The sequence below is a fragment of the Halichoerus grypus genome, chromosome 3 (assembly GCF_964656455.1).
Source record: "Halichoerus grypus chromosome 3, mHalGry1.hap1.1, whole genome shotgun sequence".
In the NCBI taxonomy this organism is placed as follows: Eukaryota; Metazoa; Chordata; class Mammalia; order Carnivora; family Phocidae; genus Halichoerus; species Halichoerus grypus.
The window spans coordinates 54,835,692-54,856,939 of record NC_135714.1 but is presented as its reverse complement, the minus strand read 5'-3'; the positions used below and the strand labels follow the sequence as shown (position 1 = coordinate 54,856,939).

Genomic DNA, 21,248 nt, shown 5'->3' with positions numbered 1-21,248 from the left:
CCTTTACATCATGTATTTATGAAGACAGTGAACAAGACAAGCAAAACATACTGATATATTTTTACTTTAACACTGCTAAATTTTTTGCATCCAAATCAGCCTAGGAATGAAACAAACAAACAAAAAAGAATGATAATCAGAAAGAGTAAGTTAAAATTAAACTGTGGAGTTTTAACATTACTGCCAACTGGTAGCCCATTCAAAACAAGGGCAAATTTTATTATCTCCACTAATGTATAATTTACCTGCAAATCCAGTCAATTTTAAAAACTCCTCCCAACATTTTAGCATTCATTCCTGCCGGCAGCACCCAATGTATAGGAGATCCTCCATGATGTGATTCTGAAGAAAGTCTTGCAAATCCTAAGGGAATCAAATCAAAATACAAAATATAGATGCTAATATAAATGATTTTTTTATATATCCGAATTATTTTTATTCTTACCTTGAAATTTTCCACTCTCTCTGACAGAAAATATTAATATAACACTCCTTGCAGATCTGAATGCAGCATTTAATTTCTTCTCATTTACAGGCAGCGTGGACCAAACACCCTACACAAATGATATAAGGATCATAGACAGAAATTAATGAAAATCTTTCATCTTTGCAATTATATTTGCAAAAGACCAAGGCTACTGATACTGTTGTATTTTAAATTCAAGTAAGCTATAATAAAGGTCTTATTTAACAAGTGTCAAAATAATGTACTAACTTATTAAAAACTCAGGAAAAATATGGAGAAAATTCCGAACCTTAAACAAAATCACTAAAGCAACTAGAAAACACCTTGGGGTGGGGGGATGTCAAATCTTATGGGCTAGAATTCTACATAATAGAAACAATCACCTACAATTATTTCAATATCACAACCATTTACTGTGGTAAAAACATGCTGTTTACAGGTGAATCACAGTAAGTACATTTTTCTCCTTAAAAAACTGCCTAACCAAAATAATTTAAAAATACTGTATTAGTAAATCCATCAGTGAAGATTTTTGTCCAGTTCCTAGCATTTCTCATTTTTTCTATTTAAGTTCAAATGTTTATGCATTATTAGTGTGACTAGAGACCTGTGTTGTACACAGAGCCAGAACAAAGTTATTAATCTCTAAAGAATTTTAATCTATTATTTGTTCATGAAAAGATTAGAAGAAATAGCATGGTAAAGGCAGAAGCTCTAATTCAGTTCAATCTGCTCATACAAACTAGATCTCATTCATACTAAGTGCTTAATTACTTCTGCCTAAATTCACTCCAGCAGAGGAATAGAATAAACTTCCACTATGTAGTTATTTGGTATATAGCTTCCATTTATAAAGTCTGATGGGTAATTATTATTGTGAGAAATATTAAAATATTAACACTGACAAAAATATGTTTAGAAAAATTAACTTTCTAACAATCAGTAGAAGCTGTAATGACTCATTTTAAACCAAGAAAAGAAAAATTTTATAATGGTGTGACAGATGTATTTTTGCAGCAAAAACATAAACATAAAATTAGTATCTTACAACATCCTACAGCAACTGGACATATCATTTTTGTAAAGCATTGGGGTGGGCCTTTAAGCTCTTTCCCTTTTCTTCTAAATTCAAGTGATATTACTTCTAAAACTAAAAGAAATTCTCCGTAAAAGAATGATTTCTTCTCAAGAAGATCTCAAGGTGTAAAACCAGCATCAATATAAAACAAAAAAACGGTTAATTACAGAAACATTTAAAGAAGTGTTAGTACAGGAAGTTAGCAACTGAATACAGAAACACAAAAATCTAAAAAAATACTCTCTTACGGTACAGAGTATAAAACATACATATTCTTCAATATCAAATATTTTGACTTCTAAAATCATCTTTAGAAGACTCTAACTGAAATTACTACTAGGTTGCCTAACCAGCCACAAAGCAGACCCTAAACGGCAACTGGGCTATGGATCTTTAAAGTTTTAATGAAAATCACAGTATACTACTAAGATACTCAAGTCCACCTTCCCATTTAAAATTTTCAAGACTGGGATAGTTTCAACAGAACTGATGCTAATACCTTAGCTTTGGCAAGAGACACATTCTCATGGTTGTTACTCTTTATGAGAAAAAATCTTGCATCCTGTAGGACATATTTGAGTTTACTGGTTTGATCTGAAAAAAAAAAAAAAAATCCAAACCAATTAACCAGAGGCCATTATCACAGAGGTGTAAGCTGTACTGAAATTAGCCCTCCACAACCCAGCTAAACTTTTAAAATTCATCATCACCCATTCGACCTGGAAAGCTAAGCCACAACACATAATAGAGCAAAGCTAAGAAAAGACACCAGCATTCTGCAAGAAGTTAAACCTAATCTAGTGATGTTCCGATATATCAGATTCATATTTAAGTATGAAAATAGCTATAAATTTTATAGATTTCTTTTACCAGATTATTCATTTAAATAGACCATTATGCTATTAAATATATATATATAAACCAACGACTGTGTCCAAAACTATAAAATATCCTAAGATGTTTGCTATTGTTCTAAAAGATACGCAGTTAAGAAGTAAATGTGGAGCTGTCTCTTTGTTAAGACTACATTATTAATTCTTTCCTTTAACGTAATATATCAGAACATTACTACATTAAAACCAACCATTAATGGAGAACTAATAAGGCAAAATAATGACTTTATGCAGCATGCAATGAAAACAATTTCAAATTTAAATGATACCTTTTCGGACAGCACGAACGGAAGATGATAATTTCTCATGCTTCTTTTCTGAACCTGTATTTAGCCAAAGTACATTTGTTCAGATTGAGCTTTAATAGAGATAAGACAAAATTTCTACAGTCTTGTCACATAAAGTTCTCATTCAAGACAAATTATTCTTCCTGGCGCACCCACACACACACAAAAAAATACTTCTCAATGTGTACGAGTGTTTTTGTTTTTTGGGTTGTTTGGATTTTTTTAAAAATATGTATATTTGAACAGTTTCCCACTCAGAAAACTAGTCACTGAATCATCATCTTCCAAGAAAAAAAAAGTGAAATTCCACTTAAGCAGTAACAGAACAGGATTAAAATAATAAGAAAAAGCTTAGTTTCCTCTAGAATTATTACACTGAACATGCCAAAAATCATACTAATGAACATCAACAAGTTCACACTAAACTACAGCCTCCACTCTTTCTACAGCAAATTACATTAGAATCAGTCAGATATGATCACAAATAAAAGTAAAATGAGGATACCTGCATATGACTCTGATGCAGAGCTTCCACTTCTATCAAAAACAATTGGAGAGATGCCTCTAGCTCTCTTCCTTTCCTTCTTTTTCTCATCTAAAAAGAATTCAAACAAGATTTTTAAAAACATTACAATACAGGTACAGGTACTCGAACAAGAATATATCATGTGCCTGGTTTTTGCACAATCCTTAAGTATTAGTCATTGCTAATCTCTCCCCTAACCCCTCAATTTCCTCAGAAGGTGTTCCATTTCAAAGGCACTGTTCAAAAAACAGAAACATATTGCTTCTCCCACCAACTTCAAATTAAAAACACATGACCATATATCTGAGAACTACTTATCCTCTACATAAAGGTAGTCTTAAATAAAATTTTCAAAGAGGGAAAAATCTGCAAAGCAAACACATCTTTTATTTCAGTCAAATATACTGTGTTTCTTTCTATGTACCAGGTACCACTGTTCTAAATCCTCTCTCTAAAAAGTATACTATCATTCTTCATTACAATTCCAACTGATTCTTAGATGTCTGACAAACCCCAGAACCCAAAGCTTTTCAACTGTAAAAAAAATAGTAATAATAATACACTATAGTAAGTTAGTGATTCCTCTTCTGGTTGCCACTGCTTTTGTGTCTTCAATTCCATTCTTCATGACCATATCCCTCTTGGATTACTGCCGTTGTTTTCAAATTCAATTTAAAATTTATTCCTAAAATGTTATCAACAGCCTATGTATTTCTACTAAAAAGCTGAGAATCTTCGGCGGACAGAAGAGGTTTTGCATTACCTGTTATTTAAGAACAATTTCAAGCTTAATTTGGAACTTTATAAGCATATAAACAAACACCTAAAATGGATTAGGCTCTCCTGTCTCTGTTTATTGGTATTTTAATTATACCATTATAAGTTCCTTTACTTTTCAGCTATAAGATAAGGTGGAATAAATATGGAAAGAATATGCACACATTTACTTTTACAAAAATAGCAGAAAGCTAAAAAAAAAAAAATGGTCCTGCATATAATTTTCCATTATATGACTATAAACAGTTACCTATTTAAAAAGATTTAGCTAAATTATCTCCCTAATCCTCCTAACAAGCTCATGAAATACTTAAAGTCATTATTCTCATTTACTGAAAAGAGGAGTGGTTAGGCAACTTGGCCAATGTCCCACAGTTCCTGGATGGCAGAACCCAGTATCAAATGCAAGTCCTCTAACTTGAAAGTACAAGCCCTGAGTTCTCTTCTTATTGAGCAAATAGAAAAGATATTTTACTACTACTACTCCTGAATGGGGATTCCAGGTCTAACCAGTTTGAAGATGGAAAATTCCAAGGACATTCTAAGTTCCTTTTCTTTTAGTTTAAGCATCTTTCCCTTTATCATGTACTGCTGTCTCTCCAAACAGATGTAACAAGAAGCTTGTAAGTGACGATGATTTTCCTAACACAGGGCTGAAAGAGCAGAGCAGGGAAACACATACTGGCACAATTACAAAGCTAAGCCCATTTAAAGCAAGCAACCATGGGGGCATCATGATATCTCAAATAACCAGCTATATATTTATTTCCAGAAAAGCATTTATTTCCAGGCCCACTTGCTTTGAATGATACCTGACCTTTCAAAAGTTTTTTTTTTTTTTTTTTTAAGATTTTATTTATTTATTTGAGAGAGCAAGAGCAAGAGAGATCACAGAGGGAGAGGAACAAGCAGACTCCCTGCCGAGCAGGGAGCCGGACACAGGCCTCAGTCCTAGGACCCCGAGATCATGACCTGAGCTGAAGGCAGACACTTAACCAACTGAGCCACCCAGGCACCCACAAACTTTCAAAAGATTCAGGAATCCTTTCCCTCAGGGCCAACTGTAAGACTTCAAGTGAATAGACTGAAGCTTTTTAATATAAAATGACTGAAAAACCTCACCCAAACAGATAAGAAACAGGAGGTTTTGTAAAATCCTAAATCTCTTTCTCATACATGTGTTTTGTTCACTGACTACACATTCCTATATAGTGCTTAGCACTGAACAGAAACCCAATTCAGTAAATCAATGAATATGACATTCATAGAGATTAAAAATAAAATCTTGTTAAATTTATTTTATATATAAATTATATTTAAAATTCTAGCATCTTTATCATTTTTCTCTCTGAATACGTAGGAGTCTAAGCATTACGAATTGAACACTAATAATACACCTTTGGTTGATAATTAAAAACAATATTTTATAAAGTACTAAAAGGATCTCTCACTAACATGATACAGAAAAAAAAAAAGCAAAGTTAAGATCCTGCCCATTTTTTTTTTTAAGAGAAAACTTCAACTTTTAAAATAAACACCATTAGAAATCTCCAAGGATTTTTCATCTTTTTTTTTTTTTTTTAAATAAATAACTCCTACTGCTCTTAAGTTTATGATCTCCTCATTAGTCTCAGGTTGAAAGAACAATGAAAGTCATCTAACATATAAACTTTTAATGACCACCAAAGTGTGCCACTTTTATATATGTTACTGAAAATTCTGAAAGAAAAAAAAATAAACTAGAAGCTAGAAAATTCGTAACACAGAAACTAAACTGTGATCCCTTCTGTTTAAAAATAGACATCTCCTGGGGCGACTGGATGCTTCATTTGGTTCGGCGTCCAACTCTTGACTGCAGCTCAGGTCATGATCTCAGGGTCATGAGATCTAGCCCTACATCGAGCTCCACACTCAGCAGGGAGTCCGCTGGCGACTCTCCCTTTACCCCCCAACCCCGCACGCGCTTGCGCACGCTCTCTCAAAATAAACAAATCTTTAAAAAAAAAAAAAAAAAAAGACATCTCCTAATTAAGGAGTTCCAAATCCACTCCCATTTTTCTTTCAAACATTTTTATGAAAAACTACTCCAGGATTAAAAATAACAACTTCCTGCACACTAAACACAGTCTCTAAAACATGTTCCACATTAAAGGATCTTCCAAGGAAAATCCAGTTTCTTTTAATAAGCAAAGTAAGAATTCCAGGTATCTCTTTTAAAACAATAAATTCTTCAATAAACAGCTGATATCAAGGCTCATGAAACTATTGGCTACCATTTAATCTGAAATGTCTTATCCACAAAAATATGAAGTATTATCAAGTACCTTGCTACAGTATCAGCATCATCTAGGAGCTTGTTAAAAATGCAGGTTATTTTAAGTCCTACCCATTCAAATAAGTCTCCCTTGTTTGACTTAAATAGGACAAATATTGTTCCTAACATAGACACCAAAAAGAAGATTCCTAGAATAAAATATCCCCTACCCTACATGGATATTTCACACATTCATCACAGTAAGTGAACATTCATTCATATTGTCAATGCACCTTTTGTTCTCTATCCATTACTAAATTATAAAAGATATATAATCCCATCAGTTTGCAAAAAGTACAATGGGAAAGTACAATTAAAGATTCCACAAAGTTTGGGGCGCCTGGGTAGCTCAGTCGGTTAAGCCTCTGCCTTCGGATTAGGTCAGGATCCCAGGGTCCTGGGATTGAGCCCGACATCAGGCTCCCTATTCAGAGGGAGTCTGCTTCTCCCTCTCCCTCTGCCCCCACCCCTTGCTTGTGCTTTCTCTTGATTTCTCTCTCTCTCAAATAAATAAAATCTTAAAAAATATTCCACCAAGTTTTATATCAAACTCAACTACTCATCTACTCAGTTTAACTCTTTATCCCCCTTTAAAATCCTCTCTAAACTCCCAAACCTAGAACTCCAATGAGCAAAAGGTTGAAAGCACTTCAGTTACCAATCTCTAAAAAATAGAAAATAGCTGGCCATTTGCTTTATCACCTACACAATTTTAAGAATATGACTAACGATGGACTTTTAAAATGATATACCAACAATGTACTATACAATGATAAAATTTTATAATAATGAAGTTGTAACGATCCTATATAACAAAACAATAAAATTTTTCTTACTATTCCAACTTTTAGTTCATTTAGAATACACAGCAGATCTGGTTGCATCCGGACATAAGACAGCTATGACAGTATGCATAACCATCATAAAATGGCAAGGGATTTCTTAAGTACCGTGACCTCTCCTTGTTGTATGCTCTGAATTTCCCCTCAAAAGAGGGTCTCCCTGCCTTAGCCTAGTGACTAAAACTACCTACCATTCCTATATTTACATCTCGTAGATCAGATAGTGATAAAGTGGTAGGACATGTAGTATTGAAGGAATGACCAAGACAGCTCTTAAACAATCTCCCCACAAGAATCTTAAACTTTTATTTTCCACCTCTTGTACTTTTACACCCAGCCTTTGGGAGATCCCACCCAAGTGTGTCAACCCACAAGTACAGAATTGGAAAAACACTGTGTACTCCCCCCAAAAAAGTTAAGATTTCTATTACCATATGATAGAAATCTAGAGACATTTAACATGGAATTACTGTAATAACTAGTAGACAGGTTCCATATCAATATACTTCAAGTACATTAGACATCAGTGTTTAAATAAGCTGTTGACTAGCATGAAAATCTAAGAATTTATAACATTAAAACCTGAAATACATTTCCATATAGAGAAATAAACAGATTTGTATTCATTTAGAACACAATCAATTTGAAGCTGGGAAACACATTTACTATTACTATTACTCAAAAGTATATAATTATAAAAAAAAAAAAATCACAAGACAACCTTATTAACATCCCCATCTCAAAATATTTTGTAATTCAATTTAAACATGTTCAGAAATAAAATCAGGTTTTTTTTAAAAAAAACAAACTTATAAATACAAAAAAGTAGTACCTGATCCATCTGTGCCTGAACCGGATCTGACAGATCCATCTGTGAAAGAAACGGATTCAGAATCAGAGTCGCTAGCTTCACTTCGAGTATCATAATCATTTCCCTCTTCCTTCTGGTCTCTCTCATCCTGTTCATATTCTTCCTCCTCCTCCTCCTCCTCTTCCTCCTCCTCCTCTTCCTCCTCTTCCTCTTCCTCCTCCTCTTCTCCATCTTCATCCACTTCTTCATCTTCCTCTGCATCTTCTTCTACCTCTTCATCTTCCTCCACATCTTCCACCCCTTCCTCCTCATTCTCAGTATTGTTGCCTTGCTCATCGGAAGAACCACTGCTGCCAGTCTCATGGTCAGAGCCATATTCTTCAGAGTTCACTTCTTCCTTAGAAGATTGGCTGGATCTGCTTGCACGTCTATCCACTTCAAGCCCAATTCTCTGATGTTTAAAGAAAAAGGGAATCAGCAGTCATATAACAGACAAGGTCAGAGTGAATAAATAGTTCTAAAGCCTCAAAAAGAATTGCTTTGTTTTACATCTGCAATAACATTTACTACCTCAGAACCATCTGGCGTAGGGGATTTGGTCCTCCTATCAGGGTCCCTTTTCCGGAGACAAGTTTTTTCAGGTTGACTCTTATAAGGTTCTCTAGAAGCACTGCTTGACAAACGAATCTTCCGATCAGCTTCTAGACGCTTGCTTCTTTCAGATCTTTGATATTCCTCATTTTTATACTCTGCAACTGACTTTCCTTTAGTACTAACTATTCTTTTGTTATTGCTAACAGATGAGCTCAGTGGCTTAGAAATCAACTGTCTTGAATGAACAGAAGGCTTTTGTCGCTTGATGTCAGTAGATTCCATTCGGTCGCTTTTTCTTTTTGATCCTTAAAAATACAATTTAAAGAAAGCATATAAATGTATTTTAGGCATTCTGTTTGTTTCACCAAAGATTAACAAATAGTATGTATCAAAGAGGGAAAAAAGGCCCATTTCTTTAAAATATCTTCTGAAATGTTAATCATAAAAAAACAAAGCTTGCAAATTTTGGAATAAATTCACATATGAGACATTTCACACATCTGAAAAAAAAATAGATCACTTTTATTCACATAGAATTGGGTACAGTTTGTTATGATGGTACTTTTGGTGTTAACGGACTCAAGGAATAAGAACAAAAACAAAGTCACTTTCTTAATAAATTAAATCTCTAAACTTATTTTTTAGAAAATTAAAAATATTACATACCCTTTTTCTCGTTTTTATCTTGTTCACTCTCTGGATTATACAGTTCATCATCCTGTTCTGGTACTTCAGTCAAAATATCATCTAGTACATTTAGTTCTCCATCTGAAAGCAAGAAAATTAAAAATAGGGAAAAATCATTACCATTAGCATTTATCTTGGACTACTACATTGGGTCTACATAAACATGAAAACATAACCCTCAAAGACATTTTATTTCAGGATCAAGACACAAGACTAATTCTATAAAACCATACAAAGTAAAGGACATGACACAGACCTCTGGTCTACAAAGCCAGGAGTAGTATATACCCACCCCATAGGGTATGAAAGGATATCCTGGAGTACAAAAAGAAAATGTTAAGAATTTCTGTATCTGTAGCTCATTTTCTAATTTCTAATTTTTCTAACTGCTTTAAAATGTGCACAAAAAATAAGTACAGAAATACATGTGTGTTAACATAAACACACACTTACCAAGGATTGTGTACTCCTCAAGATACTTACTGATTACCAAGAAAAAAATAATTTTACAGTGGAGAAACATGACAGATTCCAACTTAACCACAGTGAGTCAAATCAATATCAAAGACCACCTGGCAATGAGGCACAACAATTCTGTGATACTCCTATGCAAAATTCAAACTCTGAACCTATATGTGAGAAAACATCACATAAACCGAAATGAAGGGTCATGAACTACAAACAGTAAGAAATTACTCCAGATTAAAGGAGAATAAAAAGACATGATAACTGAATAAGGCACATAACCGGGAAGCTAGTGAAATTATAATAAGGTCTGTAGATTAAATATCACTGTTAATTTCCTGAATTTTGATAGTACTATCATTAAGTAAAAGTCCTAATTCTTAAGAAATAGATACTTAAGTGTTTAAGGACAAAGAAGTATCATGTCTGCAACTGACAAACGGTTCAGGAAAAAAAAAGTGTGTCTGCATATGCATACGTCCCCAAGAAAAACAATGTGGCAAAAAGTTAACATTTGTGGAATGTGGTTGAAAGGTAAAAAAAATTTTTGTACTATTCCTATAGCTATTCTGTCCAAAAAATGTCAAGAATAACATTAAAAGAAAAAAAAAAGTACTTCTGTGACACAATCAGAAACATTTCAGACTACTAGTATAAACTATGAAACATGTTAACTTGTTCAGGCAAGAGAACTGTTGACTATAATTGACATACTGAATGATCGTGAAAACCTGTAACTCAGTTTTCTCACTGCATCCCTACCCCCGCCATTTCCAACAGGACAAAATAAACCCTAGAAATACATGCAAATATTTACTACTTTAAAAGCTGATTTCTTTTATACGGGCACCTGGGTGGCTCAGTTAGGCGCCTGCCTTTGGCTCAGGTCATGATTCCAGGGTCCTGGAATAGAGCCCCATGTTGGGGTCTCTGTTCAGCAGGCAGTCTGCTTCTCCCTTCTCCCTCAGCCCCTGCTCATGTTCTCTTGCTCATTCTCTCTCAAATAAAATCTTTTTTAAAAAAATATTATTTTTAAATAATACACTAAAGCTAATGATAAATGCTTTGAATACTAAGTATTCTGGTGCCAAAAATATCTTCCCAAATTTAAAGTGTGGTAAAGGGAAATACAAAGTCATGAACACTGATGAGATAGGACATTTTATTTTATGGCTCCAGCCAAAAAGCAAAGCCCATTAAAAATTATAGCAAGGGTAATAATTAACCTGACCTGAGGTCTATAAACAGGATAAATGAAACTAAAATATCTCCAAAGGGTGACAGAAATCAGTGACTGAAGAGAACTAAAATACTTAATGTAGGTATAAGAAAGTCAGATAAGATACAGAAAAAGTAACATCTCAGTAACTGGAGTCAGACACAGTTGCTATTTAAGAACACATCCTCCTCAGTGTCTTGAGTTAAGACAGTTGCTGCTTAAACATCTAGGGGCACCTGAGTGGCTCAGTCCTTTGAGAGTCCCACTTGGTTTCAGCTCAGGTCATGATCTCATGGGTCATGGGATTGAGCCCTGTGTTGGGCTCTGAGCTAAGCGGGGAGTGTGCTTTAAGTTTCTCTCCCTCTGCTCCTCCCCCACAAAGCATGCACGCTATCTCTGTCTCAAATAAACAAACAAAATTTAAAAAAAAAAAAATCAAAAACTACATATGCTGGAATGGCATAACAATTGATTTCTCTGGGTGGTAAGAGGGCACTTTACTGTTTTTCTAAAATGAATATATATACTATATGGATTGTTTTTATTTTTACTTATAGCTCTCTAGTCAGTAAAAAAGTGTATCCAACAGGGGCACCTGGGTGGCTCAGTCGTTAAGCGTCTGTCTTCGGCTCAGGGTTCAAGCCCCACATCGGGCTCCCTGCTCAGCGGGAAGCCTCCTTCTCCCTCTCCCACTCCCCCTGCTTGTGTTCCCTCTCTCACTGTGTCTGTCTCTGTCAAATAAATAAAATCTTTAAAAAAAAAATGTATCCAACAGATCTTCACAAGAATCAGCTACATTTCTGAACCAAAAACAAACAAACAAAAAAAACCCTATCAGGATGAAATAGGCAATTATGTAAACATAGTGCTACACAAATCTTTTCATGAAATCACTAGCTCTATATTAGGAATATCAACCCAAAAGCCTGAACATTTACATGAAATTATACACTTTATATGTGCTAAATCTAACACAGAATGAAGGATTTGTGCAGGTTAATTTAAATCAATATAAATTTCAGGCACGTTTAAATCATGGTTTCCCTATTTTAAAAAAAGGATATTGTTTAAAAAAGTCTTAACAAATAATTTTGTCAAATGCAGAGACTGCAGTTTTAAAAAGCAGCTATAAATTTTTAAGACAATAAATATTAACCAATGCTTACTTTTTTTAAACATTTTGCCACTTTCACATATATCATATATATACATACATAAAACACCTAAACTATGTTTTATCATCCATTACCTCACAGATAAAGAAACAGGAGCTCAAAAGTACAAGGTGACCAAATTCATGTGTCTAGAAACAGATGGGTACAAGCCTACAGTTCAGGTTTTCTAAATCTAGAGTTAAATTAGATGGGGAGCATTAGAAAAACCTTTAAACAAAGTATAAAGAACCAACAAAAATGCAAATTATTATTAAAAAGTCATGCGCACTAGATTAATTTCAAATTAATGCACCAGAAAGCTCTGTGTAACTGACATTATAGCATCTTGAAATTTAAGATCAAACACTACATCCTCACTTGATGGTCTACGTTTTTATCCATATTATATTTCATGACATCAAATACCTGTGTTTTAACACAATACTGACAAATGAAAATCTGCAGAATAAATTCAGCCTATGGCTTATTTGACCAGCAAGATAAGAATGGCTTCTGCATCTTAAAGGTTGTGTTGGGGGGGGGGGGGTGCAAAGAACAACATGTGACAAACCCTTGTGGGTTTTTCCAACCCCTAATATAAGTGACATTTTAAATTACTTTTCTCCATTACTGAAACCCCTTATATATTTACTGTAATATAATATACAGAAGATCTGGATTTGGAAGAAAATCCAGGTTATCATTTAAGAGCTAGGTTATCTTCAGGAAGGTCCCAGTCTGAGCTCCAGTTTCTTCACTTCTGGTAAGAGGCATTTAGAATAAAAAGATCAGTGTTTGGGGAAAGGAACAGGAGCACAGTTATCTGAATCTCTTGAGTTTTTAACCTTTCCTTTATCACTATCAAATTCTAATAAACTCTGCTTGCCACAAACCTTGTGTTAATGACCAGGATACATTATACACAAAATCTGGTCCAGAACACAAAAATCCTTTTTTTTTTTAACAAACAAATATATACATGTTCTAATTATCTATTGCTATGTAACATGCCATCCCAAAACTTAGTGGCTAAAACAATACAATCATTTATTATTATTGCTTATGGTTCTGGGGCTCAACTAAGGTCTCTCAAGTGGCTGCAGTCAGATGGTGGGTAGGGCTAGAATCACCTGAAGGCTTGTTCATTCACATGTCTGGCTGACAACTACACCAGAAAGACTCAAAACAGCTGAGGCTTCTAGGGCATTTCTTTCTGTGGTCATGCTCTACCATGGCAGCTTCAGGGCAGGCAGACTTTTTACATGGTGGTTTAGGGCTCTAAATATGAACATCCCAAAAGAGAAAAGGCCAGGCAGAAGCTCGGTTCAGTATTTAATTCAGAGGCAATCACAAAAGTCTACTCAGGTTCAAACAGAGGAGACACAGACTCTACCTAATTGATGGAGAAGTGTCAAATACTTGGTAGGTGTTTTCAAAGCTATCACATCTACTTAGTTTTGTTTAAACTTAAGGATTTAAATTACAAACGTAAGGTGTATTTTTAAAAACCAAAATATGGTTTTAAAATGAGAAAGTTTACAGTACTGGGTTATAAAGCTAACTTAAGCTCTTTCTCTGACCACTTCTTTCATTGGCTAGAAAAAGTACACTTTGTACGTATTTCAATCCACTTTTTCAACCCAGAATGAATTATAAAGAAAGTAAATATTATTTTAATATTCTCAGAAGCTACTGCTGCTGAAGACTAATCATCATTGGCATATCCCTTCTGGAAAAAAAAAAAAAATTCTCTTTAAGAGATAAAATAACACCCACTAGTTTTCTAGAGTGACTTTCTTTAAAATACCTTAATAAATTTAATTTTTATTTTATTTTTTTAAATAAACTTAATTTTTAAGAGTTTTAAATCACTCTTTGTCCTAAAATATACACTGTATATTTTAATATTCATTATTATTATTCTGTATATTTTAAATATTCAAGTCCTTCATAACAGCAGCACCCCAACCTAAGAATGTTAAACAGTAAAACAGCAAAGGTTAGCAAGTGCCAGATTAAGAAGAATTCTATGAACATACAATTCATGTACTACAAAAATAACTCTAGCATAATATTTCTATAAGATAAAGCACTTCACATAGTTTTTGGATAAGTCTTTACAACGGATACAATATTGGGGCATCTGGGTGGCTCAGTAAGTCGGTTAAGTGTCTGCCTTCAGCTCAGGTCATGATCCCAGGGTCCTGGGATCAAGTCCTACATCAGGCTCACTGCTCAGCGGGGAGTCTGCTTCTCCCTCTCCTCTGTCCCCTGTTCATGATCTATCTCTCTCTCATGCTCTCTCTCTCAAATAAAATCTTAAAAAAAAAAATACAGTATTTTTTGAAAATTATTTTAAAGACTCAAAAAACTGTTTAAGATACCACAACAAAATGAATTTTGTCACAATGAATTAGCTCAAATGAAACACAAAATTATTCATTAAACAGTGTTTCTATTTACAGCTAAAATTCAAATTCATCCAAAAGTTATACCCTAACAATTTATAGTATGAATCTAGCTCTTGGACACTGTTGTTAAAACTCCAAGGATTTCATACAAAAATGCACACCTTGCATTTTTTAAAAGGACGATTTGGTCTTTAAGGAACCAGATTCTCACCTGAAAGCAACCAAAAGGAGCAGTCCTGAGACAGAAAAGGTAATATATGTCATGGTTTTGCAAGAGACAATCTGGGTTTATGCCTGGTAAACATGTGTATTTACGAATACTGCCTGCACACAGACCTTGCTTGCTCTTTTACTTTTTTTTTTTAACCTAGTACCTATTAACTATTAGACAAGTACTTTATCTGTCTGACCCTAGTATGCATGTAAGCCTGTAACTCCTGAATAACAATGTTAAATAGCTGCAAATAAATTTGGTATGCATGATACTTTGTGAAAGAGTAGAAATGGTTAAAGAGGACAATCTTACACACCTCTAGTGGATTAACTGCCTTAACAAAACTCAAGCACCATGTTGTCCAATCTTCCAAAGTTTCAAAAGGATTCCCAAATTCAGATTTTCATTTGGAATTGACTTATTAAACACTGCCTCAAAAACAGAACAAAAATGCAGGTTGTTGCCAGCATGACTACTCTGTGGAAGTGCTATCTGTGAATGTTTTGTTTTCACAATACAAGATGTAGATGGACTTCACTATCATCACTGATGCAAGCTAGCCACAATCTTATTTATCATCGCAAACTATTAGCAAACTGAGTTTTGAAATAAAGGTACAGATCCAGGGGTACAGGAAGCAAAACAAGAAAATAAAAACAATCACTGTCTTTAGAAAGCCTGTTCAAAAACTGTCAAGATGTTAGGAGTAACAAGGCTGTTTTTTATTGTTCTATTGGGGGATTTTTGTTTGTTTTAGATAATCATGGGAAATTGGAAATCTAACTAGCTTTCAAAGTACTTGAACCACCAGGTTCAAGAATCCCAGAATGAAGCTTACAGAACTGAAGTGACTTCACTAAAATCTCACAACTATGAATCCAAATTTAGTGCTCTTTGCACTACACCAGAATTATGCTTTAATCTTGAAATTCCTGGCCCAGGAAGGCCACTCCCAGGGTATCAGTGTAGAAAATTAACCTTTCTCTGAGACACAGTGCATTGTTTAGGACCCAAAAGCTTCTGGGTCAGGAGATACAAAGTATTATTTGAGGGTCCAGCAACAAACTAAGACCTAGAATATTTAAACAAAGACAACCCGGCAGTTAAATATACCACACGTTCTGTTTTACAACACAGAACACCAAAGTACATTCTATCTTTTATTTTAATTCATTTAATATAGTCTTAATGGACTTTGACAAGAAGCAAGAATTCCTGGAACCTCCCCTTCTGTTACATTTTACATTAGACCAGTCTCAGTTACTGTTTGTCATTCAAAACTGTCATTCCACTAAATGAAGCTTAGAAACTTGCATATCCCATCCCACACAAATTTGCTGCTCTCCAATAAGCATACAATTTGATGTCTAAGGAGAGCATTTTAAATTTTTTATCCTATTTCTATTACGGGTAAAACAAATACACTGGAATATCAAATACATACTCTATTGCTTTCTAAAGTCCTAATTAAAGTGGACCAAGGAAGTCAACCTTTTTCTAAGGACTTACTATAGTGAGGGCTATACCATGTACATATAATACGTGTTTATGTATATATAACTGTGTGAACATATTCATATGTACCTGCCTATATGACTGTGTGTGTACACATACAATTTAAACTGAGAAAACCCTTAGCTTTGACAGCAATAGCAAATGTCTCATAATGAGTTACCACTGAAGTCCAACCTTGAAGTCATTTATTCAAGGCTCTGAGTCATGATTAACTGTTCACCAAGAACCTGGTGAACAAGAGAGACACACTCCTGGCCCTGATGGAGCTTTCAGTCTGGAAATGCAGAAAACATATTACTTATGAAAGTGGTTAACTCATTACCCTCATTTTGGATATATTAAACTTTCACACTGTTTTTCGGAGAGAACTTCATAAGAGCTTAAGAAATAAAATGAATACAAGGTGTTTAAAATAGAAAAGATATGTATTCCTCATATAGAAAAACTAACAGTTAACACCACCAACAGTGCAGTATCTTTTAAATCCACTTTTTGGGCATATAATCACCATAGGAATGAGAGGGAGTTGGCAATTTACACAGGCTTCAGCTTCTAAGTATGGGTATTATAGAAGCATTATAGAAGTTAATGTTTATTATATAGTTAATATGCAAAGCCCAAAAATCCAAGGACTCTATAACCAAGTCTTTTAACTGTTCTGTGACTAACAGCAGATTTCTGCAATTTAAACTCATTTCTTACAAGATCCTGTATCATTCATGAAATCATTTAAGGCCTGTGACAAGTCTTAAGATTCTTACAGGGCTTAACTTTAAAATTTCATAATGTTTCATATAAGATAAGTAATAAGTATTTCACTTCCCACTTTTCCTTGTTGAAATATGAGAAGGAAGAGGGAATTAGGTATTCTAATTCTGGTTATTATTCTAGCTGAGTGACAATGATCAAGTAAGTGAGACACCCTGGACCTCAGTTTCCTTATTGGCAAAATGAATTATTCTAGAAATCTTCTCATTACACCATAAGCAATTCCAGTAGGTCTGTATTTGCCAGCTTTCCCAGTAAACTAGAGACAATCTTTGATCTAAACTATAAAAATAAGCACTTACATCAGAGATTTTAAAATAGAGATAAATTCAACTACAGAAATTAAGTTAATTTTTTTTTAAAGATTTTATTTATTTATGTGAGAAAGAGAGAATGAGAGAGAGAGAGAGCAAGCATGAGAGGGGGGAGGGTCAGAGGGAGAAGCAGACTCCCCGCCGAGCAGGGAGCCCGATGCAGGACTCGATCCCAGGACTCCAGGATCATGACCTGAGCCGAAGGCAGTCGCTTAACCAACTGAGCCACCCAGGCGCCCCTAATTTTTTAAAACTATACAAATGTGAGATCTTGCAAAAGTTGGACGACTTATCCTAAGTATTGCTAATAGGTGGCATTATAAAGTCCCTAAGAATAGTTATAAAGTTTATATATTTGGACTGCACTTTCATCACTACATCCATTTCTAAAACAATTTTTAAAACATAACCTACTTTTCTTCCACAGTGTATGTTACTGTGTCTATTACTGACTTAACAACTATGTTCATTTTAACAACGAATTCTTGAGAAGTACTGGACTTTTACTCATTTTGTATTTGGTTTACCTCACCCACCACAACCACCACCTGCACTCCCATACACACAGCTCACAGATTACACTCTGATACAATCAAATGTTGACTGAATTAATTTTTATTGATTAAAATAATCTATTTTAATAACTGACTTTACTAATTAAAAGCAATTTCTTTTTGTCACTAACACCATGCAACCTGAAGTTTACATCCCTTTCACACTTCTCAAAATGGGTGGTGAGGTGGGTTTAAGATTTAAGAAAGGTAAATTAAACTACTACAACCTAATCGCTGAATTGCTTTAACATAGCAGCAATATCTTAAACATATTCCCAAACACACCACTTCCCAAGCTTGTCCCTATCCTAGAGCAGTTTACTGAAGCATGAAGACTCTTCTTTCTCTTAAGGAGAAAAATTAAAGAGATCATAGGCCTAATGCAACTTGACCTTAGAATCCATTTAACAAATCCCCACCCCCAAGTTAATTAGCCACACAAAAGAGTATATCTATGAGATACAGGGAAGCAGCTGTGCCATATTTTTTATCAACTATAACCTTTCCAAAACTATCATGGTAATCCTTAAAGTTAGAAAAGACCCTAAAGGCAGCATCTAATCTAGACTACTCTCCAGACGGGTATTGATCTAGGATATTCATTAATATCTGTAGGGCCTGGGAGGTCGGTATTTCAAAAGACATGACATTCCATTCTGCCAACATCAGTTCCTCCTGTATTTCACTGTAATGTTATTCCCCCAGCTCTCTATAAATTACATCCGTTTGCTCCCGGTTGTACCCTTTGGGTGCTAGCACAATGTGCTTCTATCAGAATAGTGGCCAGGATTATTTTTGCCAACCCTGTATCATGTAAATATCTCTTCAAACATCATGTTTTCCAAAATAAGTATTCGAGGAACTAAATGGACAATTCTTGCCACTTTGCCTATTTAACAGGAAGAGCCATAAATTACTTGTAGATATTTCTCGACATTACTAATCCACCTGTACAACTTCTTAAATATGGGCACTTACTAGACTGCCATCGTTTTGATCGTGGCATTAAGGATTTTCGAAATTTTGCCTGAGAGAAAGAGTCGTTCTGAAAATACGCATTACATCCGCATAATCCTACCAGGAAATAAACCTAAGGGCCTGCCACTCAGCACAGGCCCCGTAAGCCGCGCCCAGGACTGCTAAACGGAAAGTGAAGAGGGGAATAGGATTAAAAAAAACAAACACACACACGAAAACCAACCCTAGGCGAGATGAAGTGCTAGGTCAAACGGAGATCGAGGACCAAGGGCAGGCCTGGTTTCTTCCAGTGAGTCCAAGTGTCTCAGGTGGGAAGGATCGGCTCCGCGCGGGACAAGCTAACCTCCCCAACCCCCACTCCGCAACGACGACCACGGCTCCATCGACCCACTACAGAGCGTCGCCTCCACCCGTCACCTTTCTCCGCACTAACCTTTCTCCTCCCGGCTGTCGGCCGCCATTGCTCCCCTCCTGTTTCCGCTGCTGCTGCTGCTGCTGCTGCTGCTGCCGCCGCCGCCGCCGCCGCTTCGACGCGACTCGCGCGGGCGCCGCAGCCGCGGCAGCCGTAGCACGGGCACGTCCGTCAGTCCGGCCGCTGGGCTGCGCGCTTCGCACCTTGGCCTCTACCGCTCACCGTTCTCGACTCACCCTTTTTCTTCCCGCTTCTTCCCTTTCTCCCTTTTCTCCCTTCACTCCAACCTCTGGCGCCCTAGGCCCAGCCTTCTCGTTGGGGTTTGGGGACGGGAGGGGGTAAGGGGGAGGGAAGGGAAACAGATGGCGACGGCGGGCGGCGCTAAAATGGAGCCTGCTTCCTGCGCGAAACAATCCCGCTCCCAAAATGCCCTGCGCTGTTTACGCTTCGTTCCTCCCTGGGAGCGTCACAGTGCGGAGAGGGGCGGGGAAGCGGGAAACGTGATAACGTTTGCACGTCGCTCCGTCTCCCACAGCCCGGATGTCCCCGGCTTGAGTCTCATTTTCAGTGATTGGGTCGCCGCAGTTATAGCTTATTGGGCTGTCCGCAGCGGTGCGTACACCCAGGTGTCGCCGTTTTCTCACCTGAAAAGCCTACTGACGGACCTTACTCAGCGCAAAAATGCTTCCGGTTGTTCCGCGGAACTCCTGATCCGATTCTGGAAACCAGAGATTTAGGATAAGTCTGGGCCGGTCCTTTGCAGCCGCCACTTTGTTCTCTGGTTGCCAGATACACTTTCTAAGTTGGTGCCCTAGGCTTAGCCAAAGGCAGCGCAGGATGCACCCCGCTCGCTTGTCACAAAAGCCTACTAGTTTTGTTGTTAATTGGGGAAATTAGTTCTATTGTATTTTAGTATAGCTTTGTAATTCATATAGTAGCAAATTTGATTTAAACATTTATCGAGGCGCTGGGGTACACAGTTGATTTAAACAGAGTATTGAGAAATTGAAACTACAGAAGTGACCAAAAATTACCTAACTACATGATATGGTAAAATCTGCAAGGAAACTTTCAGGAAGTTCATTGTCCAACAAAGGAATGAAAACGTCATTTTGCTTCACTGTTCCATAACTGAGTTTAAAAGGGAAGGAAATTTTGAAGGGAAGAAAAGGTAACATTGTTATATAAAAACAAACTAAGCATGTTCAAAGAAAGACAAATAGTATAGAGTGTGCTGGCCATTGTAACAAATTGAGACCAAGGCTAAAATCTGTGGAAAGAGTTTAAGGAGGGCCTGCAGGAAAAAGAGGAAGGAAAAACTGGTAATATAAAACCCAGCTATGTATCAGATGCTTAGGAATGAAGAGTAAACAGAACAGTATTTCTGCCTTTAAGGAATTTTCCAGTATAATATATGGAAGAAACAAGTTAACAGAAAATTCGTGTGTAATAGTAACAGCTGAAAATTATGTGTTTTTACTGTGTGCCAGGTACTGTTCTGAGGATTTGACCTATACAATCTGATTTCATCTTCCAAAAGCCCAATTAGATTATATTACTAACTTTATTTTACATAAAAGGGAAGTGAAGTAATATGAAATTAAAGTGCCCAATGTCACGAGTAGTAGTAACATGGCTCAAGTCCATGCAATTTACCTCTGGCCCCCACCCAATTGAAAATAGTGCCTCAAGTAAACTTAGAATGTAACTGGAATTTTCAGGGGCACATTACTCAGACTTGGCGGGGGGGGGGGGGGGGGGGACAGAATAGAGTCAGGAAAGCTTTCTGGAGAAGGGAAAATTAAGCCTACTTGAGAGCTAAAAGACTTACTAGTCTAGGTGAAAGGGAGAAAGGGCAAAGATGGTGGGTAGAGGATGTTTTTCAGGAAAAAAAAAAAAAGGCCCTAGGTGGCAAAGCTGCCCATGGTTCAATTCAGGTTGATATTCAACGGTTAGGTAAGAAAAGACC

The 21,248-nt window shown here is 36.0% G+C and overlaps 1 protein-coding gene across 6 annotated transcripts in view; it reads right to left on the bottom strand.

The window, feature by feature from the left end:
- Positions 1–19,709, bottom strand: part of YTHDC1 (YTH N6-methyladenosine RNA binding protein C1) — a 36,172-nt gene extending 16,463 nt beyond the window's left edge. The window contains exons 1-9 of one of the 6 annotated variants that reach the window (XM_078068741.1): positions 19,301–19,709; positions 9,255–9,356; positions 8,565–8,893; positions 8,016–8,445; positions 3,230–3,319; positions 2,707–2,760; positions 2,044–2,138; positions 446–554; positions 246–363 (exon numbers count right to left, since the gene is read on the bottom strand). In XM_078068741.1, coding sequence (XP_077924867.1) covers positions 246–363; positions 446–554; positions 2,044–2,138; positions 2,707–2,760; positions 3,230–3,319; positions 8,016–8,445; positions 8,565–8,893; positions 9,255–9,356; positions 19,301–19,328 — 1,355 coding nt within the window. In that variant the 5' untranslated portion in view covers positions 19,329–19,709. Of the gene's footprint in view, positions 1–245; positions 364–445; positions 555–2,043; positions 2,139–2,706; positions 2,761–3,229; positions 3,320–8,015; positions 8,446–8,564; positions 8,894–9,254; positions 9,357–19,090; positions 19,240–19,300 lie in introns of those variants that run through there. The other 5 variants (XM_036109062.2, XM_036109065.2, XM_036109091.2 and 2 more) reach the window with 5 other exon arrangements.
- Positions 19,710–21,248: the final 1,539 nt, after the last annotated feature.